The sequence below is a fragment of the Cyrtonyx montezumae genome, unplaced genomic scaffold (assembly GCF_038088225.1).
Source record: "Cyrtonyx montezumae isolate F1298 unplaced genomic scaffold, pur_monq_1.0 scaffold_64, whole genome shotgun sequence".
Classification (NCBI taxonomy): domain Eukaryota; kingdom Metazoa; phylum Chordata; class Aves; order Galliformes; family Odontophoridae; genus Cyrtonyx; species Cyrtonyx montezumae.
Genome location: NW_027072072.1, coordinates 427,416 through 453,613, shown reverse-complemented (window position 1 = coordinate 453,613; position 26,198 = coordinate 427,416). Strand labels below are relative to the sequence as shown.

At 40.9% G+C, this 26,198-nt stretch overlaps 1 protein-coding gene across 1 annotated transcript in view; it reads left to right on the top strand.

Moving 5' to 3' along the window:
* Positions 1 to 24,976, top strand: part of ADGRV1 (adhesion G protein-coupled receptor V1) — a 227,553-nt gene extending 202,577 nt beyond the window's left edge. Inside the window, exons 88-90 of the mRNA XM_065750127.1 lie at positions 13,923 to 14,114; positions 15,643 to 15,820; positions 24,521 to 24,976. Of these exons, the coding sequence (XP_065606199.1) occupies positions 13,923 to 14,114; positions 15,643 to 15,820; positions 24,521 to 24,639 (489 nt within the window). The 3' untranslated portion in view covers positions 24,640 to 24,976. The remainder of the gene's footprint in view (positions 1 to 13,922; positions 14,115 to 15,642; positions 15,821 to 24,520) is intronic.
* The last annotated feature ends 1,222 nt before the right edge of the window (positions 24,977 to 26,198 follow it).

The window sequence follows — 26,198 nt, the reverse complement described above, 5'->3', positions numbered from 1 at the left end:
ACACACAAGGCAAAAATAAAGTTAATAAAAATCTGGAAATAAAGTTAATAAAAATCTGGAATTGTAACTGTAACTTTCTGCCAAAACTGTCATTTCTGGGTGTTACAGATACAGATTTAGCTGTCCAGTGCAGGAAAAGATTTATTTATTTTTTTTACTTTGTTTGCATACAAACCTAAATTATGCTGTAAACTACATCTTATCCAAAGAAGTGCTTCATTAGGAATTTGTCTTTTTTTGTTTGTTTGTTTGTTTGTTTTTAATTAAAAGTAGGAAGCAATCATCATGGCAATATTCAAAGACTGTGTAGAGGATGGAAGGTGTCACAGAGTGGGTTTAGGAAAGTTCTGTAGGATACTTGGCCAGAACTGCTGAGCAGGGGATTGGAAGGTAATTTCAGAGGCCTGTATCTTTATGGCTGTCTTTGTTGCTATCCACTGCTGATGTAAGGCAGGCAGCAGGGCAGAAATAACCCCAGAAGAGAGCAGGGTGTGAATTTGTTGGATACTCTTCTCCTGAGTGGTGGGGGCTGATACCAGGTCCTATGGGATCACAGAACCACAGAACTGTAGGGCTTGGAAGGGACCTCTAGAGATCAGTGAATCGAACCCCCTGCCAAAGCAGCTCCCAGCCCAGGTTGCACAGGTAGGTGTTCAGGTGGATCCTGAATATCTCCAGAGAAGGAGACTCCACCACCTCTCTGGGCAGCCTCTTGCAGTTCATTCTCAGACTGAATCAAGTCCTGATATCAGTTACCTAGGAATAGAGGAAAATGTAGTAATCTCAATGAAAGTGAAGCCTTCCTTCCATTGCGTTCCACAAATACTGAAAATGGTATAGAGACTCTTGTTTATTTTCTTTCCAGAGAACTGTCAGTGCCTCCTTAAAGCATGAATACCAGATTACTGGGCTGCCATTCGAAATATATCTGTACTGCATATCTGACATGACACAGATAATCCTAAACAGACGTAAAGCACATCTGCTTAGGAGCCAGGAGTAATAAAACCATGTCAACAACAAGGCAGAGACAGGGTGTGGAACACTGAGGGGAGAAGCTCTGAAGCCTGGGCTCCGTGCCGTGCATGCAGCTGCTTAGCTTTTGACCCATCTCCTTCATTCTGCTGCTCTTCACCACAGGAAGATTTATTAAATAAAAGATACTTAAATGTTTTGGGTTTTTTTTTTTTTGCATAAAGACTTAAAAGTTCAACAGGGTGTTTGAAATAAAGATGTCACTACAGCCATGCCATGAATAAATATTCATATAGCCATGGAATCACAGAATGCTTTTGGTTGGAAGGGAGATCAGGATGCCCAGAGCCCTCTTCACCCTGGCCGTGAACACCTCCAGGGATGGGGCATCCACAGCTTCCCTGGGCAGCTGTGTCAGGGCCTCATCATCCTCACAGTTAAGCATTTCTTCCTGATATCAAATCTAAATCTTCCTTCTTTTACTTTAAAGCTATTATCCTTTGTCCTGACTACACTCCCTTTGAAAGAGTTTCTCATCATCTTTTCTGTAATTGTGTGCTCTAACATCTGCAAAACAAAACATATCTATAGCACGTATTAATGTTTTCCTGACCATCTAGGAACTATGCAAAAATATAAACTCGGAGCAGATTTTGCAAATTATTTTTTGAATTAGTAGTAATTAATGATCTCATCTGATAAGCATCCACATGGATGGTATAAATATGCTTTCTGTGGGTAAAATTCTCGTATAAGCAGAAACATTAATTACAATATTTTATTCTTTTTACTAGCAATTTATCATCCTATTTATGCTTATAGTGAATTTTATTTTAGCATTTTCCTTAAATACAGAAGTTGTTCATACAATGCTCACACATGAGATCAAATCATGATCTTCTGCTGTTCTCAGCAACATTAGATAGCAGTTACTATAATTACTTATTTTCCTTTTAGATTCCTTCCCAAATTAAGAAAGTCACTTTATCATCTATTTATTCTATTTCTGCAGTGAAGTCAACACATAACCAAATTGTGACCCAAAGTAAACACACTTTGTTGTCCTAGTTCATACGTAACTAATTTCCATTGTGTGTTTGTACCTTTTAATGGAGAAAAGAAATACTTAACAAAAAACTACATCTATTAACTTGATATAACCAAAGTCTGTGAAGGTGATTACAGTTAACTGAGTATATATTCTCAGTGTCCATATGGAGGTAGTACAACGTGGAGTTATCCAAGGACAGAGATGGAAGTTTGTCTACACATTAAACTTCCTTACTTTCTGACAGTGCTCGAAAACCAGTTGTGCTGATAAGAAATGTACTGTACCTCACCTATGCTAAAGCACATCTGTAGTTCTACGTAAACAGAAAGTAATATATTTTTCTGTTACTCAGAAAATCCTTATTGTATCTCAATACAATATAGAAACAATGCAAAAAACAGCTTCATAAAAAACAGAAAACTAAAAGAAGAATAAACAAAACAAAACAGAACCCTAACCCTCTCTTTAAAAAAATCTTTTTATATGTGAAAAAATAAAAAGAAAAAACTACTGTCTCACAAGCAACTTTTAGACTTGAAATAGCAAAACTATGTGCAATGGTGAGGCAGAAGCTAGGTATGTGAAGACAGCTAGGATTTCCTACTGAGAGTACTTAATTCATCCAACTTGGCCAGTAGTGCAATTGCATTATATTTTTGTCCAAGTGAACCTTTCTGTGCTGGACTTAGGTGTGGAAAAGCAAAAGTAGCCAAAATGTTCCCATTCCAGGAGTCCTTACCAGAACAGTATGGTGAAAGTTATGCTGTGGGCTTCTACATTCAGTCAGTTATATGAAATAGCACATCAGGCAATGAGACTTCCCTCACTTTGCTTTGTAGCTGACTTTTATAAACAAGCGTCCAACCTGTTTAACATAAAACTGCTTTGAAATCCACCCTCCTGGCAAAGTTTCCCCTAACACAGAAGTGTCTTACTGGAGTTTCATTCCATTTCCCTCTCAAGATTTCTTCTACCTCCCTTCAGGCTTTTTATCACTTGCTATCAGCTCATCATTCCTGCTGACTTCCAGAAGACAACGTGCAGCTATAGGCACCTCAACATGTGGCAGTCCGGAGGGAAAGCAGCATTAGGTCAGCATTCCCAATGTCATCTGACCCTCCGGGCTGGTGAAGCTCACTTTGGTGTGCTGGCCTTTCTGTGCTCATGCCTGTGAATGCATGGACCGAGGCTGGAGGTCTTCTTTGTAAAACATCAGGGCCTGTTTCCCAGCCACATGCTCTTTGCCTGAACTACCGTGCAAATCTGAGAGTTGGCAGCTTTCTGTATTTGCTTTATGTTGGACTTCACTGTGCAGCCAAGACAGCTCTGTCAAACACTTTGGGTGGTTTTGCAATGAGAAAACATGATAGTGCCGAGCCAGCAGTTATTGCCATACAAGGGTGCTGGAAAGAATAGGCAGTGATCTGCAGCTCTCACACAAAGAGTGAGACCTCAAAAGGACATATATTCCATGCTAAGTAATGGGAAAATCTAAGCTAACAGAAAAAAAGAAAAAGCCAAAAAAAATCCCAAATCTAAAACAACAGCTGAGGGTCTTAGTGCTTTGAAAATATGCGAAAATCCATCCTTCAACTGCTCACATCATCTTTTTCCTCTTATGAAATACTCCATAGATAGCTGGTCACAGAGCAGGACTTATCCAAATTTTTCTGTTTAGTGCTGCAAACATATCTCAAGTCACTTCTGGCATTAATCCATTACAGAGAATTTCCAGCAGGAAAACTAAATTCTTGTTTTCCAAGTACAAGCAGAAAAAGACTTGCACTCTGTTTCTGACGATGGATAGAACTGTGTCCACTCTAAATTTGATGAATGTAGCAGGATGTGAAAATGAACAGTTCTCTTGCTTTGTTTTGATTTACATCTATCTATATATCCTTTAATATTGCATTGCAGTATATTAACTTGGGCTTTTTATAGCAGAATCACAGTAAAATAATTAAATACAACAAAGCCATTACTCTGTGAAGTGTTCTTATCTCAAAAGTAGAGAGTGGTCCCTGCTTAGAGTTACCAATGGAATGTTCTTGGTGTTCATTTCTTCCTGTCTAGTTTCTGTGAATTTCCCAATTTTTTTGTTTGTTCGTTTTATGTGTGCTAATGCTTCTGTTTAGCATGTCCAAACATTGTTTTGTTTTCTGACAGTGGCTTTTCTGTTAAAAACAAAAGTTATAACCTGCAACCAGAAAGCTTTTGAGTAACTAGATCTTAAAAAACTCAAGCCATCAGCCTAACACTAGAGGGAAGTCATATTCATGACTTGTTTTTGTCGTTCGTTTTGAATTTTACTTTGAGTAGCACTCCATATGAAAAAAAGACGTCATTAACTCTTAAGGTACTCTTTTTCATTCTGAGCTTCCTATCCTTGCTCATACTTGGGGCAACGCAGAGAGGGAGTGGAAAATCAGCTCATTATATGAAGGCAGAAAGTGAATGATATCAGAGACAGAGCCAAATATATATCTCCACCTACTTTGGTGCACCTACTTGTCAGCTGTGGAAGGACATCTAGTCCTTGTCCTCTTTTTTTTTTTTGCCCACAGTTCCTTTCTTTGATGAGCATTCCCACTCAAAGAAGTGTTAACTTCCTGCTTTAAAAATAAAGCTTCCTTCTGCTGTTTCACATACTGTAGAAAGGCTGTAAATATCTACAGTAATAGCCATTAAAATCTAGAGGAGTAGGGAGCTAAGATACTGACAGGGTTCTATGAATATTCTTTTAATAGCAAGACCTACACAACAAGATTGTGATAGCTCCAAAAGGTTTTTCCAGAAGCCAGAGAATGCAACAATATAAGAATACCTTATTTCCATCAACCTTTCCTAAAAACTGAGTCAGCAGGTACATGGAAGGTAACTATATTGGTAATGCAGAACCCCTACGTTCCCTCTGAGTCAGATTTTTTTTGTTTTCTTGTTTGCTGAAGTAGTTGCAATCACTCACAGTTTTGCTCCTTTATGATGCTCCAGAAAAACGCTGCTGAATAAATCATCTGTCCTGTTTCTCAGTCACATCTCACAGAGTAACAGGGAATGAAGAGACAACTATAGGTGTAAAAGAGATTACAGCACTGAAAAGATCAATTAAAGGAAAAAGTTGTTGTCTTGATGATAACTACTAGCCACTGCTTAACTCTTTGTTTTGAAATTTTCTCTAATAGCAAATAAATTTCAGAGATATATGACTCCCTACACTGGTCAGTGCTTTCTTGGACCTTCCGTATGGGTGAGACTGACCTGTGTGCAAAGATGTTAGCTTGTACGTAGCTTATTCAGCTCCCAGATTCCCTCTTGGGTATTGCCTTGCTATGGCATCTTGCTGCCTGCTTTCGTGTACATCCAGAGATTTGATTGCTATATCACCGTCAGTCAGGGAATCTCACAACCGATGGGCGTAAGTGACAAAAAAATTTTTATCTGTCTATTCTTGCCTGTTGGAAAAAGAAGTTAGGCTGAGGCAAGGCTTAGACTCTGTGGTAAACGTAGGTTTACCTTAATGTTTACCCTGGAGAGCAAGTGTGACCATAGATTTTTAAAGAATATTATGAAGTTTAGGGTTAAATCATGACCTTTATTTATTTTTAATCTGTGTAGTCAGTGCACTTGAAAAATATGTTAGAAATAACTATGTAGCTTTTGGTACGTCTTATTTTTTAGAGCACTGTTCCTCAGTAGACAAATAATCCAAGCTTTACAGTGAAACATGCTACCTCCAAATAGCACAAAGCACAAGAGGAATCTGCTATAAAGTGGACGTCATTCCTGACTTCTGTTTCCTCTGCAGGAAAGAAGGAAAAAAAAGTAGAGGGAAACAAGCTATGGGCAGAGAAAGGAGGCAGAGATGGGGAAAAATATGCAGCTGTTCTGCTTTGCCTTGTCTGTTCTTCACTGTTCTTAGCCCCCTGTGGTTGGTGTGATTTACTGAGTCTCACAGAGTACTCTAACAAACAAAAGACTGCAGCCAGGGCAGCAGAGATGAATTTTAAGCTCCTTCTGCATGCTTGCTGTCTTGTGTTTGTCCTCCACACATCATGCCTGTCCTATTGCCATACTCTTGCTGTTTGACTAAGTATTTATTTCTTCCTCAGCTCAGCTGAAGTACAGAAACAGGGCTTCCTTGGTATCTGTGGAACGGCTACATTGGAAAGAAGTAACAGAATCTTACTCCAGCCCAGCTTGCACATCTGGCAAGCTTGGCACAGCATGTGTACTTTCAATGCATCTTCAAGCTGAACCCCTATCTTATAAAGGTTGAATCTACCATCAACAATAAATATAGAAGAAGGGCTGAAATAGGAGGTACAAATGATTGTCATGTGGGAGTAGCTGAAAGTGTGCTATGAGCTATGCAAAATATTTATAGTGAATCTTGAGTATCCAAGCAAATCTGCTTTTTAAAGATTTCCCAAAGTCTGTGAACCTTATAGGTGAGGCTCAGCCAAGTTTAGACTAATTTCAAGCTGAATGCAGTTTGCCAGAAAGGGATTTATGTCTTTGGCACTGGGTAGAAGCTGCAAGATTCAGCATGGTCTTGGCATAGCTAGCATTGCATAAAAATAAACTTGGCAGTGTGGACTAAGTTTCAGGTGTTATGCTAATATTAAGAAAATATTGCCAGTAATGAAAGCGCCTTATTTTATCATTATTACAAAATATAAACCCCATTTTAACCTCGGAAATTATAACTTTATACAAAGGAAAGCACTTGAAACCACCATATCTTAATGCAAATCTGTAAATATATAGATCTCTCTGAATGTGATGCCTTATATTTATTTACGTGGAAACTGCAACAGATATAAAGAATACAAAAATATTATTTGACAGAGCAAATACTCAGCTACACAACACTATTTTTAAATATAGCCATTACTTTTAGCTGACGTGTGGATGAGCTAATCAAGATAGTATTCATACCATACCACCAACATCTGCCTCTGACATTGTGGGCCAACATCATAAATTAGGAGGCATTACTTTCAGTGCCGCCCAAGTACGGTCCCAGTGGCGTTGTCTGAATTATTCCCTTTCTTACCGCGTGACTTTACGTTGGCTTTTGAGTGCATGATGTATGTGGTGGTGGTGGTGGTTGGTTGGTTGGTAGGTTCAGCAAGTGATCTTCTAACGTCGCTTGTCAAGATGGTGAGTTTTGCAGTCCTCAATTACTTTTGTCTTTTGATCTCTATGTGAATTTTTAGAACTTCAGCTAAAACTGAGATAAATCCTTATCTACAGAGCAAAACAGAAAACAAACACCTCTTGAAGCAAAGTGCTGATAGTCAGTGAATGTTCCCACTGGAAACTATGATAAGTAAGAAAAATATAATTGATAAGTATGATAATAACATCATGAAAACTGCTGCTTAATGGCAATTAAACAGTCAAAATGTTGATGATACGCAGCAGGTCCATAGTTGACTTAATAAACCCCACCACTTGGCAGGGTTGCATTACTAAGGATACAGCTTTTACAACAGTGACTTTGAATGCCAAGAAGAGTTGGATTTAAACAGAGGGATCTGATTTACATTTCAAAGGTTAATATTTCTGGAGAGCTATGAGTGGGAGATGTTATGTGATGGCTTAGGATATAGTAGCATGTGACTAAGATAATACTTCTGTCATCATGAAACCAATGAAAGATTTTCAAGCTATTCTCAAAGAAAACGTGGATGATAAAGACACACAAACAAAAACAAACAAAGCCATATTTAAAGTCTGCTCTTTAATAACTAGACATGCACAGAAATGCTGTTCTTGAGGTTCATCACTATTATGCTTGAAAACCAAGTAACTTGGTGACGTGAATACAGAATTATGTATGTTTTACATGTGTCACTTGGTAAACAGTAATGACTGTGCAAAAGCATATTGAGTTCCATGGCTAATTTTCTTCCAAAACAGACAAGAAAAGACAATGTTCAGTATCTATCAGATGTTGTACAATGGCTCTGGTAGCAATTTCCTAATACGGATTCCCTCAACATTTTGAGTCATTTCTTGAATGTGTAAATGCTCACTTCTCGAACATGGCAAAACATGCAGATTATCAGGATTAATCAGAACAGCTTTTTTCCCAAATGCAGTAGGCAATTGTTGCATGAATTAGTACTAATCCAGAGCAGGCTTTGTCAGCCTACTGATAGAAAACTACATGAGAAAGCAGCAGTCCACAGCATACGAACTTATCTAACCCTGATAAGATTAATAAAACTGGAGTGAAACAAACCAAAGCACAGCCTGTTGTGCATAAATTCCTCTGTGGTGACTGCAGAGAGCTAATCCCAAAAGTTCATCAGAGTAAAGATCAGTTCTCAATTGGAAGAGACGTCTGTTTGTGTCATTGCTTGTTATTTTACCACCTGGCACCAATGAATGTGATCCAAGGCTATGTCGTAACAAAGAACAATCTGGCTCTGGACACAGAGATCTGTCTGTGATACAACACGAGCTACTATCTTTCCTTGCAAGCCTCGATTTCTCCAAATAGTCCCTTTTGGAAAGTCAATTTTAGCAATTAATAAGTAAGAAGTAAGCTATACATTTTTAGAGCACACTGAATTTTGTTAATTCTGATAAATGCTTTGAAATTGGTTGAGGAAAGGTGGATGTTCAGTGACATTTATTTTCTAGAAGTCCTGTTCAGATGCTTTAGTTTTATAAAGAGAATTGCCATTCCTCTAAAATAGATCACATTGTCTGAATATACTTCTCCTCAATTCCAGGACAGAGTATCTCAGCCATGAATTAAATTATACATATGTGAGGAGTGTGATATACACTTGTAAAAATTATTAATAATTTTGTGCCTTGATGTGTTTGCTTTCATTAAATTAGTAAAACTTCTTTATCTTACACTTCAGAGTTATGAGAAACAGAAAGCATCTTGGTTTTCTCTCGGTATGTAAAGGAGATAAGGAAGAAGTTTGTTGATGGCCTAAAGTCTGTTGCGTCCTTTCTCCTTATTATTGTCAGAATTGTCTCAATTTCTGAATTTAGATATTCTGCAGTGGAAGCTCAGTGTCCTGGAATGTGCAGAATTAGAGGGGAAAGAGAAAATATGAGCATCAAATATACAAAGAAGGCATTCAGTGGATCAGTCTACCAGGTCTGCATATGATGTCAAGGAGATGTAAAATTTATTATGCCTCTTTTTTTACAGTTGTGGGAGTATGTCCTAAATTTAATAGCTTCCTGACACCATTGCTCCATAGAGTAGATTAAGCTGCTATATTTGAGAATTCCCTTCAAACATATACAGGCACAAAACTCTACCAGAGGAACCTCCATTCTTCTCCTATGGACAAGTGAATCAGGGAGTAACTGGAGTCTGAAAAAATTACCATGCAGATCACTGCTGTATGTTGGAAAGAATCAACTGTACAACTTTGGATCGTGTTGAAATTGAGGATAAAAGGACAAGTAGATTAACACTAGCTGCAAAGGCCACTCAGTAGATCTTGTCACAGCATCATATGCTTTTTAGTTGAAAACAAAATTAGATGCAGTAGTACTTTCAAATAACATTCACAGCCGTAACAATCAGAAGTTTTAAACCCATAATCCTGACTTTTTGAGTTTGGCTCTTCTGTGCTGGGTGATGAGTAGAAGTGCCTCTTATTTTTGTGTTCCCATGAGTCTGTGGCTGCTTGACATTGGCAAGCTGTGTGGTCCAACCTTTTGCTCGAAACAGGGTCCAGACTGAATTTAGGCTTAGGGCATTGGTCTCCAGCAGCTCCAGGGATGGGAAATCCACAGCCTTTCTGGGCAGCTTATTCCAGTACTTCACTGCCTTCAGCCTTCTTTTGGTTTACAATGACCAACGTGATTGCTGTCTGTGATGCTGTCACTTAATCCAGTGGACAAGAGGAAGTGGTAGGGAATGAGAGATACTCATCCTAAATTCTAACTGGGTGTAAGGAAAGATGTATTTATTATGTCAGAGCAGGGCCCAGAGGAGGGCTGTAGCATCTCACCTGGGGGTGTTCAGATTGAAGAAAATTTTGTTGAGACTTCAGTGCAGCTGTTCAGTACTCCAGGGCAGCTTGTAAAAATGCTGGACACAGACTTTTTACACTCGTTGGCAGTGGTATGACAAGGGGAAACAGCTTCAAACAAAGAGAGGGCAGATTTAGATTAGGTGAAAGGAGGAAATTCTTTACTCAGAGGGTGGTGAGGTCCTGGCACAGCTGCCCAGAGGAGATGTGGATGCCCCATCCCTGGAGGTGCTCAATGCTAGGCTAGGTGATGCCCTTGGCAACCTCATCTGGGGGGTAGTAGCCCTGCCCACAAGAGGAGGTTGGAAATAGGTGAGCTTTGAGGTTATTCAGTGATTCTATGACTGGTGAAGTATCTGGATTAGCCTAGAGCAGCATCAAAGCCGTTTCCACCTCACTGGCTGAAAAGGTAACAAGTGGATTCTTTCTCATGTAAGATATCCATCAAACAGTTGTGGGTTTTTTAGATGTTTGTTTCCCAATGTTTGCCCATTAGCAGTGGAAGAAAGCGGATATGACAGGCAGAGATGTACAGATTGGTTTGCTGAGATTAAATAACAAAAGCTGAGTTGTCTTGCATCTGCATATGTCAGTAACATAAGCAGCAAGCTTTAGTGGCAATATCTTACACACATTTTTCAGGCCGCCACCTTATCTATTTGAAGAGAATTGCAAGTTTCCTGCCTGCATTTCCATCGTTATGACAGCCTAATTGGCTACTTGAAGTAGTTCTAATCTTTCTCAAGAAGAAACACATTAGTAACACTTTTCCCTCTTATCTTTTGCTGCGACATGAACAACAGTGCTAATACTGCTATCACAACATAGCCATTATTTACGTGGAGTTAAATGTTTTCTAAGCAGCCCTGTGGGTCCAGTGCACAGAAGCTGTGTAGCATTGCAGTTATAGCCTCCAGAATCCTACTTCATTCTCTTCATTTTTCAATCTTCTCCCAGAATATCAGGTTGGTAATCACAACATTCAGTTCCAGTGGTTTCTGATAGTGACATCGAATAGTGAGAATATGATCATAAGCCTCTTGGATACTTCCAGACCACAACAATAGCATGCAGAACCTCATCTCTGCAAGCCATATATTCTCGACTCTGCAGAACTGGGTACAAATATGGGATGAAGAAAGATCCATCTTTTTTCCACCAAAGCAAGTAATCATCTACCCAACAGTGCAGTTCCTGCGTAAGTGATATCAGTAACCTAATTAGGTGTGTGGGTTCTCTTAGAATGGTTTTGTAAGCCTCTGCTTGTAATATTCCACTGGACAGGAAAAGTGAAACTCACAAATTTTTACTTCTGTTACCTACCTCAGTCTGTGAATTCTCTTGTCCTCAGACCAGTCAAACAACTCTCTGATTTGCAGAAGGACCCACAGCAGCCTCATCACTGTTCCACATGAACATGTGGGAGTTCCCTGAACATCACGTGCCAAAATTCCTTCCCAGACTTCCGTACTAGCAAGGGGAGACATCACAAGGTCATTCTACAGAGTCCTTGGTCCCTGTTCATTTTCTCTGCAGCTCCTTACTGAGGTTGCCTGACAAGCTCGTGTCCGTACCTTAACTGGAAAATATGCATCATGGTTAACAGACAAATTACTGTATGATTGATGCCCACTCCCCTATTTCAGGAATGTATTACTATGAAACAAGAGAAGGCTATTAACACAGCTTGAACCCTACGGATCACATCTCATCAGCCTGTCTCTGAATCTAGATTAATGAAAGAAGGGCTGCAGCTAGAATTAAAGGAGAGTTGCCAGCTGGGAGCCAGTGCATCCAGGTACTGGTGGCTCCTGCTGCTGGGAGAAAGTCTGTGTCCTGGCAGCAGGGTGACCAGGCCAGGGTGTTTTAGCTGTCAAAACGCTTCCTGTGATGCTGGTATGGCAATAGGTCCTCAGAAATAGCACTGCCCAAAACACACTGAGACTTAAATCAGGGAACTGAAGTTAGAGAGGTCATTTTGGTGTTGTATTCTGTGTTTGTTTGCCTTGGTAGAATGTGTCCGCATTCAGGCCTTGCACAGGAGCAAAATATAGCATCAGCCTTTCTCAAAGGAGCTTAGTTTCCCCCTGATTCTGGAAGACAGCTGTGCAGAGCTTGCAACTAATTGTCTTTTGTGAAAAATACAAAATGTATGTATGACTTTTATGGCTGTGTCCTTAGAAAAGGGAGGGCCAGAAGCTGTTCTGAATTCTGGAGCTGACTGTCACCACTGCTGTCCATTCTTCTCAGATCTCTTATCCTTTATACTTCCATTAAACTTAAATTAGAAGAAATCTGCTTGCTGGTCCCGTTATGCTTGACCTACATGAGAGTCCTTGGATTTGTTTAGAGAAGGAAAGGACATTTTAGTCCCTTTTTAGTGTCTCTTAAGTGCAGTGTGCGTTTGCATCAGTTCTGTGGAATGTATTTACACGAATCACACAGAAATTTCCTTTGTAAGCCTCTCAGTTAAGTGCTCTGAATCTTCATGACAAAAAAAAAAAAAAAGAAAAGAAAAGAAAAGAAAAAACAACTATTGAAAGTGGAAAACTGTTCTATTAAAATAATTGTTTTTATGTTTTTCTGATTGCTGTTTAAAAAAAGAAAACAAAGTTCATCCCAGACTGTGTAGCCATCTGGATCTATAGCAGCTGTACGAAGGCATTTCCAGAGTTTCCGTAGCTGAGACTGAAATCATTTGCTTCTGTTAGCTTTGTACCAAACTGTTATTATGCGTTGTTTTGTTATGTAGTTTTGGCATTAGAAATTATGAATCTGTGGATGAAGTGCTGTTTATGTTTCCTGCTTTATAGGAATGGCAACGAACACGCTCTCTCAACACACATTTAAATTTCTTTCTGCTAAAAATTCCCAAATATAATTAGATGAAACTCCTCACTATTTATAATCCCAGCTATTACTGTCATGCCGATGGGCTCCTTTCCAGTAAATTGTTCTGTTTATTGCAATTGGTCATAGGGATCTAGAGGACAAGATGAAATATAAAAAGCAATGCAAACTACAGTAATCAAGAGGAATCCTGAGGTCTTTGTTATGCACACTTCTCGTTAACCCCCTCTTTATTAATTATTATTTGTTTGATTCCTTAATTTAAATGGACAATTTTCACTCAGTATCAGTGCAGTTTAATAATTAGAGAAGGAGAAGGTCAGACTGCATGTTCAGAAATCCGATCACTGTATTCCTGTGCAAACAGAAGACATAGTTATAATACTCCTCTTGGCTGAGCCTAAAGGTCAAAATCAGCAATTTTTAAAGAAGAACTGTGGCAACACACAATACAGCCTTTATAGTAATCACAAATGAAAGACAGTGTTAAATTACTGGTTATCATAGAGAATATAATTTGTAGCCACAACTTGGTGTCTGTAATACCAGAAACGCAGATTGAGACTGCGGTAGAAATGTAAAGAAGCAACAGGTCAGTAATAAAGTAAAAAAATTGTAGCTAGATTCCAGCAGCCAAAACCTATTGTAAAGGCAGTCTGTAACCACATTTTCACTGCTATGACAACGGTAAAAATGTTTCTGCTGTGAACTTGGATCTGCTCTGGAGCTACGTAGGTTCAAGCAGTCATTTTCAGTGACTCTTTTGGGTTGCATTTGTTATTTTTTCTTTCTTTCTGTGGGAAGGACAGTGTTTAACTGGAGGCCTCTGTATGTGAACTCACTTATAGTCCAGGTCTCTGATTGACGGTGACATCTTTTCTTATTATCCAGAGAAACAAGACTGCCACTCTGCAAGGGGAAGGAATCTGTTAACAGCGTACTGGACCTTGCAGTAACCATGCTCAAAATCTGATCCAAGCATCCTTCATTTCACACATCAGTGTTCTTTTTCTCTCCCTGTGTTTCAGGGTCTTTATGTCTTTGTGGTATATTTCATCCTGCACAACCAACTTTGCTGCCCTGTGAAGGCAAGTTACACTGTAGACATGAATGGACACAGCACTCCGGGATCTGCTTTCTTCACACATGGCAGTGGGTTGCCAGCTGCAGGTGGAGAGATCAGCAAGTCCACTCAGAACCTCATCAGCGCTATGGAAGAGGTAACAGTGCTCTGTAGTCATTTAATTATGTACTTTTAAGTGGTGAAGTGAATGAGAAGATACTTATCATAGCTCTTCCTTTTTTTTTTTCCCTGGGTGTGTATGGGAGAAATGTTTCCTTTTACTGTGAAGAGATGTTATCCTTGGCCATGATGATATTCTTGGAACATACAGTTCACTGGCAGCATCCCATCTAGGGAATTTCTCTTTCTACTTGTGTGTTCAATTTGCTACAGAGGTTGGTTAAAATGTCATCAGAAGTGGGACACGAGAAAAGAAAATATCAGGATGATTCTTTCAGCTTACTATAGGTCTTAAGATGACTTTTTGTTTTCTGATTTCACAAAGTTAATTTTGAGGGAGATGATTTCAAGCTCTTCATTTCTGGAACTGGAGTGCTGCTACATATCTATTTTTTACTATCTGTAGTAAACCAAGGGGACTTTTGCTGCTATGTACATATGAATGTTGATGGAGATGAAAAATTTCAAGCTAATTTAATGGAACTGAAATATTTCAAAGAACTGTGTCAGCTCTGGTAGTGCTTTTTGCGGAAACCAAGCTGCAAAACTGGTGTCTGTTTCTCCCATTTCTCTGCCTGCTCAACTGTGGGTTTGTCAGGGGGTTAAAGCTCCACCTGGCAGACTGCTCAGTGGCTTAGGCTTCTCAGAATGTCATTTACAGTGGGGCCTGACCCTCAAGAACAGTGGACAGCAAAGCCCTTCAGCTCCATGCAGCAAGCTTTTGTATTCCTGTCTCCCAAGCAATGGGTGAGCAGTAAGCCAAGAAAATACACTTTAATAATCATAAAATATATGCATTTAGAGTTCAGTGTGTTGGCTTTGCTCTACAGTTATGGAGGAGATAGATTTAAAAAACAAAAAATTAAAAATAAAAAAATTAAAAAAAACAAACAAACACCTGTTCGTAATGAACTGAAATTGTGATTCTGTGTGTGTGTGTGTGACTCCACTTTAAAATGAAGTGCCAGATGAAATATAGCAAAGTTAAAATCAAAGCTGTCAGGCTGCAAACCAACACTTTCAAAGACTGATAAATGACTTTAAAAGATTACATTGGTAGATCCTGGAAAGCCATGAGTTGGCAATGGCGCATCATCAAATGCAACATGATGCTGAGCAGTGGCTGTAGAAGGGAGAGGACCCAGTGAAGGAAGCAGCAGTGGTAAGAGTCACAGGTCATATTTTGGCTGGAATTATTCAGCAATTTTACTTAAAAGTTGTCCGTAGCAGAGGCCAATACTTAGCAATAGCAAAATGTTCTGAACACTTTGAGATGAGTAGGGCAGGTGTAGTAAGCACAAGGTTAAATGATTTGAGTGCAGATATTAACATATGTATTTAAATTAGCCTACATACTTCAGTACAGAAGTGACTGAATAGCTGATTTTAAATCTGAGCTCGGTTATAGATTCCAGTCTGTTATCTCAAGATAGCAGTCATGTCAGTTATTTTTACAGTGTAGATGTTACAATTACTGCATTTCCATGTCCTTTCAAACTTTACAGGTGCCAGCAGACTGGGAGAGAGCATCGTTGCAGCCTGCTAGTCAAGCTAGTTCTGCCTTTAAGCAGAGTCCACAAAATGGTAATGTTTTCCACCCTTCTGGAGGATTTAGTAACAGCTCACTGGCTGCTGATGAGGAATCACAGGAGTTTGATGACTTAATATTTGCATTAAAAACTGGTGAGTGATAACTTTCCTTGATCCTCAGACAGTTACATTGGGCCTGAAAACTGGTGCACTCTGGAAAAAATAAGCTAAACAGATTTCTGCCTAAACACAACAGTCAGCTCTGATTAGCTCACCGTGTTGCTGGATAACAGAGCTTTGGGGAGGACATTCTAGGTGTCTGCACTCAAACTACATTTCTGAAAAAAATCATTTGTAGTCAGTATTCTCAGTGTTGTTAGAGTTCAAGTCTTTAAAATTCCCAGCTCCACCCTCAGCGTAGGATTGCTTTTCTATTGTCTCAGCCACTCCACCAATGAAACCTTAGCTTATTCAAATGACAACATAAATAGGCAGCGAGGCATGGCCTTAGGTGGAAGAAATGGAGCAAAACCTGATTCAAAGATAAGTAAACATTAGAACTTCTAATGAGGAGACCAGAAAGGCGAACGAGCCCCACCTTATAAGATCTAGCAGATGTTAACCCAAGCCCACCCTCTGTAGACATGGTGAAGCCAGCTTGGTGAGGCCCTCAGGAGCATAACAGGAGGTGACCTGAGTGATCCTGAGGGCAGCCCCACCAAGCTAGTGGGTGTCCAAGAGTCCTGCAGGAGACAACTGGTTGAGTTACTGGGTTAGGTTCTCAGACTCTTTACCAGTAATTCCCTCAGTGATACCAGTGAGAATGTTCAGACTGGTAATAATGGGAATGCTAATGAGGGGACAGTTTGTTCATCTTATTCATAATGCTTAATCTCTTAATCCAGCAGCCACTGCAGAACACTCTTCAGATTACAAAGATAACTGGATGATTTAAAACTGAGCTAGTGCTACATAATCATGGTTTCTTATACAGATGGTCACAAATGATAAGGAAAAGATGATAAGGAAAAGGCTGAGGTTCTCAATGCCTTCTTCACATCTGTCTTTAATAGACAGGACAGTTATCCAAATGGTACTTGCCCTGACCTGGAAGTCCGGGACGGGGTGCATAATGCACCCCCTGTGATTCAAGCAGAGACGGTCAGAGATCTTCTCCTCCATCTGAACTGCCACAAGTCCATGGGGCCAGATGGGATCCACCCAAGGGTGCTGAGGGAGCTAGCAGAGGTGATTGCCGAGCCACTTTCTGCCATCTATCAGCATTCCTGGTTATCTGGAGAGGTCCCACAAGATTGGAGGCTTGCCGATGTGACTCCCATCTTCAAGAAAGGCCGTAAGGAAGACCCGGGGAACTACAGGCCTGTCAGCCTGACCTCGGTATCAGGGAAAGTTATGGAACAGATGATATTGAGGGAGATCACACGACACGTGAATGGCAATAAAGGGATCAGACCCAGCCAGCACGGGTTCACCAGGGGCAGGTCGTGCTTGTCCAACCTCATCTCCTTCTATGACTGGGTGACCAGACAGGTAGATGAGGGAAAGGCTGTTGATGTAGTCTACCTGGACTTCAGCAAGGCATTTGACACGGTCTCCCACAGTATTCTCCTAAGGAAACTGGCAGCCCGTGGTGTGGACAGGTTCACTCTTCTCTGGGTGGAGAACTGGCTGGAGGGCCGTGCCCAGAGGGTAGTGGTTAATGGAGTTAAGTCCAGCTGGCGTCCTGTAACGAGTGGTGTCCCCCAAGGGTCAGTTTTGGGGCCCATCTTGTTTAATATCTTTATTGATGACCTAGACGAGGGAATTGAGTGTACCCTCAGTAAGTTTGCAGATGACACAAAGCTGGGAGGATGTGTCAAACTGCCTGAGGGTAGGGAGGCCCTTCAGAGGGATTTGGATAGGCTGAACAGCTGGGCTGAGCAAAATGGGATGAGGTTCAATAAGACCAAGTGCTGGGTCCTGCACTTTGGCCACAATAACCCCATGCAATGCTATAGGCTTGGGGCAGAATGGCTTGAAGAATGTAGAGAGGAAAAGGACCTGGGGGTGTTGGTTGATGCTCGGCTCAACATGAGCCGGCAGTGTGCCCAGGTGGCCAAGAAGGCCAACAGCATCCTGGCCTGTATTAGAAATAGTGTAGCCAGCAGGAGCAGGGAGGTGATCATCCCCCTGTACTCAGCTCTGGTACGGCCGCACCTCGAGTACTGTGTTCAGTTTTGGGCCCGTCACTACAAGAAGGACATTGAGGCCCTGGAGCGTGTTCAGAGAAGGGCAACAAAACTGGTGAGGGGCCTGGAGCACAAGTCTTATGAGGAGCGGCTGAGGGAGCTGGGATTGTTTAGTCTGGAGAAGAGGAGGCTCAGAGGAGACCTTATTGCACTCTACCACTTCCTGAAGGGGGGTTGTGGTGAGGAGGGGGTAGGCCTCTTCTCCCTGATAAGTAATGACAGGACGAGAGGGAATGGCCACAAGTTGCGCCAGGGAAGATTTAGATTAGACCTGAGGAAGCATTTCTTTTCTGAAAGAGTGGTCAGGCACTGGAATGGCCTGCCTAGGGAGGTGGTTGAGGCACCATCCCTAGCGCTGTTCAAGAAGCGTTTAGATGAGGTGCTAAAGGACTTAATTTAGTAGTTGGGTAGAGATAGTGATAGGAGGATGGTTGGACTAGATGATCTTATAGGTCCTTTCCAACCTTATGAACTTATGAACTTATGAACTTATGAAATGTTCTACTTTACCTTTTGGTTTTCAGACTTTGCAGACTACAAATTCTTTGTCACGTAGTTAAAGAGTTTGAGCAAGGCTTTCAGCTGTGGATGCATAAGCTTAGATTTGCAAACCCTTTTTTAAATGCTTAACCTTCATTTTTTCACTCCTTTCAGAATATTTTGAAGGAAACCAAATTATTCATAGGATGTTAAAAGGATGTAGGAAACCATTTAAATTCAACATTGCACAGGTGTTTACTGCCTGAGCAGCTCAGTTGACATCAGCTGACACATTCACTGGGTAAATGCTGTGTACTGTGCAGGACTGAACTTTAAATCATTAACAGCAACAATGGTAGTTAAAAGCAATGGTTAACATAATTCACCACAACTCTTTTTAGCGTTGGTTGATTTTTTGTATAAATATTCAAGCTGTATCCTTATTTATTTTCTGTCCTACAAAAACAAGCAAGTTTTGAACCAGTTTTTGCCTTTTTTTTCCCTTTTACTGTTGTCTTCTCTAGTATGTATGCTAATATTATCATTTGCTCTTATGAGCCTTTTCAAGCTTGCAAGATTAGAAACTGGAACCTCAGGGCACAGTCTGAGAAAAGCTTTTGTTGACAGTACTTGTTCAAGTAGAACCTCTACCTTTTGCCTCAATGCCTGTTCTCATGCCCAAGCAGTGTTACAGGGGCACAACTCCCCTATTTCTACGAAAAAAACTCTTATTATATCTGGTTCCATCCCCACACACTTGAACAAACCAAACTGAAGAGCAGTTACTGAGGTTAGGGTTGCTTTAACCACCGAAGTAAATGTTTATCAGCTCCTGCCTTAGATACAAGCTGCAGTTCAACACGTGCTTTAAACCAAGACGTGAGTTTCTCTAAAAATGGAAATCATTGCTGTTTTGTTACTATCAGCTAAACCTACTCTGTAATCCACTGCATGGCTAACGAATCAAGGCGCTTTGATGTCATGAGGGACCATATCGAGGCAATGAAAAGGGACAAGATGTGATAGAAAGTGGGATTTCTTCTCTGTTTCAAGACAGGCTTCTGCTCTTACCTCATCCACTGAGCTGAAGGGAATTTTATGATAGATTTAAACCAGCAGCCACTGATGGGAGCAAGTCCCCAGTCCCCTCTGCGTACACATTTCTTCTTCCTCCCTTGCATCACTGGTTGTTCTCACATGAAACCACAGTGGCTCAGGTCAGAGAGTTCTCCTCTCCTTCCTCTCCCCACCTTCTTCCCCTCCTTCAGTCTCTTCACACTGTCAGTCTGCTGCTTGCTCACACCGGTCCCAGCTCAAAGCAGCATCCCAGCACCAAACAGACTGAAACGTGTCAGCAGCCAAGATGCTCATAAATATTTCTCCACCTTTGTAGTCCAGATTTTCATTCAGCTGAGAATTCCTAGTCTGGGAAAAGGAAAGCTCCTGGGAGAGCAAAGGAAAGATGCTTTTGCAGTATATCAGCTGTTTTTATCATTCTTGAACTGAGAAGTGTGGCTCCTGGGGATAGAGGTACAAGAGAAATGCTTGCTCTGCTCTTGCTTTAATTTTACCACTAATAAGCAGAAATAGAGACCTTCATTACCTGTCATTCCCTGAAAATGTCAATCTGTAACCAAACTCAGTCTTAGCTGTGCTAAAATATTAGCTCCTACTCTGAAGGCTGGATGAGAATTGGCACTGATTAGCAGAGGGCTATGCAGAAATGCCTTTATGCCTCTCTGTGTTTCATCTGTCCTTTCTGCTTATGTAGCTTGGAGCTGTCTGAAGGTTGCTTTAATTTATGCTCCGTGCCTGTAGATGTGAGGTTTACTCTGGCAGCCAGGATCAGTAAGAATGAGGGTGCAATCATAGGTCTGTTTCGCTGTCAACAAAGCTCAGACCTCATTCCTGTCATCCTGCTTCACTCTTGCACTGCAATTGGCCACACTGCGTGCTATTAATAAAAGATGGCTGAAATGATACAGCTTAAAAACAGTCACAGAAACCTGCACTGCACAACTTTCTTCTTTGCCTTGCAGTGGTTTAGAAATTTGCAGTTTGCAGGGCAGCTGCACAAACAGATGCACTGGCACACTTTACCTGATTGCTACAGAGATGTGTAGCAGAACTATGCACTTAGCCCTTGGTTCCGTAATCATTAATGCTGGACCACATTACAGATTAACCTAGGATACAGTCTGGACCAGAGGAAGGCAGACAGCTGTGTTTCTAGCTAATTATGCACACAACTGTGCAGTTTTGTATCCAGCTTTTGTGCTAACCTTACACAAACCTTGCATCATACAGCCACAGGGCTTTTCATGTGGTGCAAGAAGTCCAAAAGCTGGATTTGTTCTGTCACCAAAGCCATAATTATTCATTAATTTGTTATTGCTAATAGCAATCTATAAATTTTAAAATTTATAATTTTCAACGATCTTTTTTTGCCCTTTTCATCTTTGATCTGTAACAACAGACAACTTAATAAGATGATTGTCTTCCAGATTGTCAGAGAGTTTTAGACATCTAGGTTAAAGCCCACTATAACGTGATGCTCTGGGGAATTAATTTTGTGTTGGTTAGGTATGAGGAGATAAAAACTGAGCCAACCAAACAAAAACAGATAGAATCTCCAAACTGCAGTCCATCCATCATCTTTGCACTAACAAATAAATACCATGAATGCACGGCAGCTTTGCTGGTCTCTTAGCTTCCATCCACTTTCCATCACAAATGCTCTTGTTCTCCCCCTTGCATGATGCACCATACTAAACCAAAGCATTCCATTTCAAAACATGGCAAAACCTTTGAAAGAGGCTCTAAGCTGCTCCTGCCCTGACTGACAACCCACCTGGGTAGCTAAGGAATTTGTGGGTCAGAGCTGGGCATAGTGGCCCAGCACATGGCACTTTCCAAATATGTATCAGGGGGTATCAGCATAGGATTTTGCCCCATCTGCAATGTCAGAGTATTTTTGCTCTAAAAAGAGGCATAAAGTGGAAAATATTAAATAAATATTCTGCTTGGAGAATACTTGAAAAAATCTGCTAATACATTTGAAATAAGCACACACAGATGCAGTTATGGCAATAAAATGTGCTATAAATTAACTTGTACTTGTCAGTTTTGGAACACAGGCCCCAAAATCAGGATGTGTTTAAACTTTGGTGTCATCACTTTAGGTACCCAGTTTGGGAACTAAGCATTCACTGTCCAGAATTAGAGAAACTTTTGGAATTCTGAATGCTGAATTTCTGAAAGAAATGCATTGCAATGCCCTGGAGACTGTCAGTGGAGTGATAAGCTGTAGACAGTGTCAAGATGCCACTGGTGTAATTTCTGTAAAGTCAAAACCCTTCAGGTAGCAATGACTGGCCCATGTATCACCTTTCTTCGTGATGCACCTTATGCATTCAGCATAAATTGTGATTAATTTCGAAGACAAGACAGAAGTGCTCATGTGGCAAAGACCTCCCCCAAGATACGACTATAGTCATTAAAAAACAAACCACATCTCACTTAAAATGTTTTAGTGGAAGGAGACGATAATAATTGTAGTTGAGTGCACGTAGGCATGCGCTGATAGTCTTTTAACCAGCAGATGTCACTGGAGGGACCTTGCTGACTTTGCAAAGCTCTGTGACTTTTCAGTTTCTAGCTGGTCCTGTGATACAGAAAGAAAGGCCTCGATCTTTGGTGTCGTTTTTTTTTTGTTTGTTTGTTTGTTTGTTTTTTTTTGTGAAGTAGTTGCTTCAACGTGGGTTAAAAGTAATACTGGCAGCTACCCAGCTCCAGCATCTGTAAGGGAGTACATGCATTTTTGGGTAGGATTATGTTTAAATTCTCCTCTAATCTGAGGACAAGCTGAACCTATGAATTTTCTGAAACTCCATCGTGTGAACAGTTGTACCCTTCCCGGCCAGTAGCTTGTTTGGTGAGCTGATGAGTTCTTGATACAACTGGTTACACCTCAGCTCTCATTCCTAAAAAGGATCAGCTCTTAAATAGTTTGTATCAGCAGCTGAACAGGGCTGTTGTAAACCCCCAGCAGACAGCTCCAGTCTCAGGTTTGCCAAATCCCTGATAAAAATGTCCTTACTGACAAAACCCTCCCTCAACTTCCCACAAAGCATGTGCATATGAAATTTCAGAATAAGTGTGGTATAATAGCAGATTAGCCTGGTATTTGATCTTTTTATAGTGACCAGCACAAGATTCTTCTGGATACCCCATGCTGAATAATTGCAGTATAACCACCGGTGAGACAAACGCATTTCTAGCCCTGTTCAGTTCAGTATTTGCCTTAAAATCTTCAGCATGAATGTTCTTGGGCATACAAAAAGCAAATTCTGTAATATAATTTCAGATGTTTTCAGTCATGTCTTTTTCCATTTTTGAAATGTGTCCTTCTCAGCCAAAATAAATCTTTTCATGTGAGTTCCAATGATGCAAAATAAGAATTTTTGTTTCTTCACTGGAAGAACCTTATTTCTGTCACAGTTATCACCTTGTCCTTCTGTCACCAAATGGCAAATACAGCTGTGACACTTATCTTCTCTATTACACTCGTGTTTCCGTTCTAAAGCAAACAGCTTTAGAGAAGATAAGAAAAAAAAACAAATAATTTGCTCATGCAATTGTTGTTTTTCCCAGGACTTTGAAACAACTTTTATTCATTAGGACTGTAATTTGATGAAAAGGTTAAATATGCATGTAAATTTCAATGAGTAAGCACGGCTTAATTATCTTCAATGCACTTATTAACAAGATCTGTAATGATTCAGACCCATTCTTCTTGCCCTTATTACGATACCAGTCCTTATTACAATACAAGTAACTTTGCTCCCATCATGGTCTGACAATAGTGGCTGATCTTTGAAGAGCTTGGGTCATACAAACCCAAGCTTGGTTCTCCTCTGACAGATGTGATTGAATGCACTTTCTCCACAAGACCCACACACGAGAACTAAGTGAGGTGGAAACCCTGGCACGTCAGCTGAGACAGAAATAGGATTTATTGTATGACACACACACCTCTAAAGTTGTGCTTTAGTATGAATATAGAAATTACTGCCTCCCCTGGCATGCCCTGTTCATCAGGGCTTGTTGTGTCAAGTGTCATTACTCTGCAGCTCTCTTTAACTGAGCATAGTTGTACATCTACTTCTACCCCAAATGAATAACTTCTCCTGGTTGTTTGTAAGTGGCATTACTGCAGGACTATCAGTCTGTCTGGAAATCGCCATGCCTGACTGCACTGATGTCCAGCTCTGAGCTGTACAGCCCAAAGTGTACAGCCCAGATGATCTGAACACTAACACAACCCAGTAAGTTTTTAGGGTTCACTCTACAGCTCAGACAGAAGGAACTGGAAGTGCACTGGAATTCACAGTTCCAACTGACATTCTGTGAAGTAGTCTGTAAAAATTCTCATTTAATAGAAAGCAGTGCAGATGTCTGTATTTCATGCTACACAAACCAGAGGCAAAACAAGAAGGGAGCAGCCGGCTAGCAGAACTCCCACGACACAGAGATGGAGAAGGTGGCCTCCTGAGGCCTCTCACAGACATGTTTTGGAAGTTTCCATTGTGCAAAGGCTTGTATTCTTGCACGACAGAAGAAAAACACAATACACCAGCTTGTGCCAAATGTGGGTTTAAAAAATATTTATTCAGCATATTTTCTCATGTTGAAATTACAATCCTATTAAAACACCTGGAATTATAATTTAACAGGGAAATTGTATCATTAAAAGTCAATTCTTCATGAAACTACCCTTGGAAATACCAGACTCTAACAGCCAGCCCGTGAACCAAGCCTAAAACAGGCCTTAATTTATGCTCTTGTGATTTCAAGGCAACTGCCGAAGAGCTGTTGTGTTGTTTAGCAGGGGAATTAAAGTGATGGGCAGTGGAATTGTGAAAAAGTGCATCTGGGTGGCACAGAATTACATCAGATCATGTTATAATCGGAGTGTTCAGAATTGTTGGCCAATACCAGACAGCTTGCCGTGCTTCAACCACCCAAATAAAGCAGGGCAGCCCTGTCACAGGGCTCGGTGTCCCTGTTTCTGTCTCAAAGCTCTCTCTGATTCCTAAGGAGTTTTCTGCCTTCTCTGTTGTAGGTGCTGGTCTCAGCGTCAGTGACAACGAATCTTGCCATGGCAGCCAGGATGGCAGCAGCATGGCGAACTCTCAGATTGTCGAGCTTAGAAGAATCCCCATAGCGGACACCCACCTCTGACCCCTCGGCTTGCTCCTTTTCCTTTGTTTCCTTTTTTTCCCTTTTATTTTAAATTTCAACTCACGCTCATTTGCTTCTTTATTTGTACTTCCCTTTGCACGAACACTGTATGAAACTCTGTAGTAAAATGCTGCCAGCTGTACTGAGTGCTCAACAAAGGATGTTTGTTTGAGCGTTTGTAATTTCAAAAAATAAATTGTAAGTCTTTTACAGTGGGCATCAGCAAACACAGTGTCATTCGGCCTAGGCCTGTGTCGTGTAGTGAGATGGCATACTTCATGAACTGTAGCTTTTTTAAGTTAACCTTTATGTGTAACACTGATTAATAAAAGCAGTAGAGTCCTTGATACAACCAAGCCTGTTATTTCTCATGGCTGCTTGTGGAGCTGCAAGGTGACACACACACCCCTCGGACAAGAAGCCGTACTCGTTGACGTGTTCTCATTCTCCCACACCATGCTGTTCTGATTGGCTTTGGAGAACCCAAACCTGGGATCTTTGCAAGTACAGACAGCCTCGACCCACATCCTGACCTGATAAAATATGTGATGATCTGTAACAAACAGGGAATGGGAGATGAAGCACTGACTAAAAGGTCATTGCAGGGCGTGTGCATGCTGCCATTTGCATTATCTTGCTGTTTTCTTAATGCTGAGTTCTTACCTTCTCCTCATCGGGAGAAACAAGGGAGGAGTTCCAGAGAGTTGAATTTTCTGTCAGTCTGCTGTGTGCCACACATGTAGCCCTGCTCTGATGGAAGGCCTCGAGCCTCTCACTACACAGAGTTAGATCAGAAATTTGGGGTCACAAACTAGCAAGGAAAGTTCCTCCCCTAGATGAAACGGGGGAAGTATTTCCGGTCCTAGGGGGAGGCAGGATGGTCTTGCAGGAGTCGTCAGCTCATTGCGTCTGCACAGACGCTCTGGAACAAAAACACACGAAAACAAGACACCCAGGGATTATTTCCCTGAGTGCTTCTGAGCTCGTATGAAAATGCAGTAACTGCGAAGCAAGCATTTTATACCTAGGGCAGGATGTTGCCTGAAGGCTGTCCTTTGGGCAGGCTCTGAGCAGCAGTCTGTCCTTTTAAATGCAAAGTTTTCTCATGAAACCTCTATGATTTCTAGTATAGCAGTGCACCAATTTGTGGGAGAAACAAAAACAAATAGTTTTCCTTGTCCCCACTGTGCAGTAACTGCTCATACTGCACAGCATGCAGTCACATCTAGAAGCAGAAATCATTTTTATAAGGGAAGTTTGGGTCCAATACAAAAGCATTCTCAGACACAGGTAACTTTCTAGCCAGCAAAGCCCTTAGATAAGTGGCTTTTAAGTACACGTTTGAATGTCTGAGACATAAGTCTGTGCCTGTATTTACTGCACACATGTCCTGCTGCATCGAGCCTTAAATTTCTGGTTCCTGGGAGTTTTGTTGACTCCATTTATGCTCGACATGCTGTAGAGTAAATGGAGCCAAATCTCTGCAGTTAATAAGGTGACCTGGGTTGTGCCAACGATGCAGTGTGCACAACAGCATGGGGCACAGCAGGGTGAGGGGA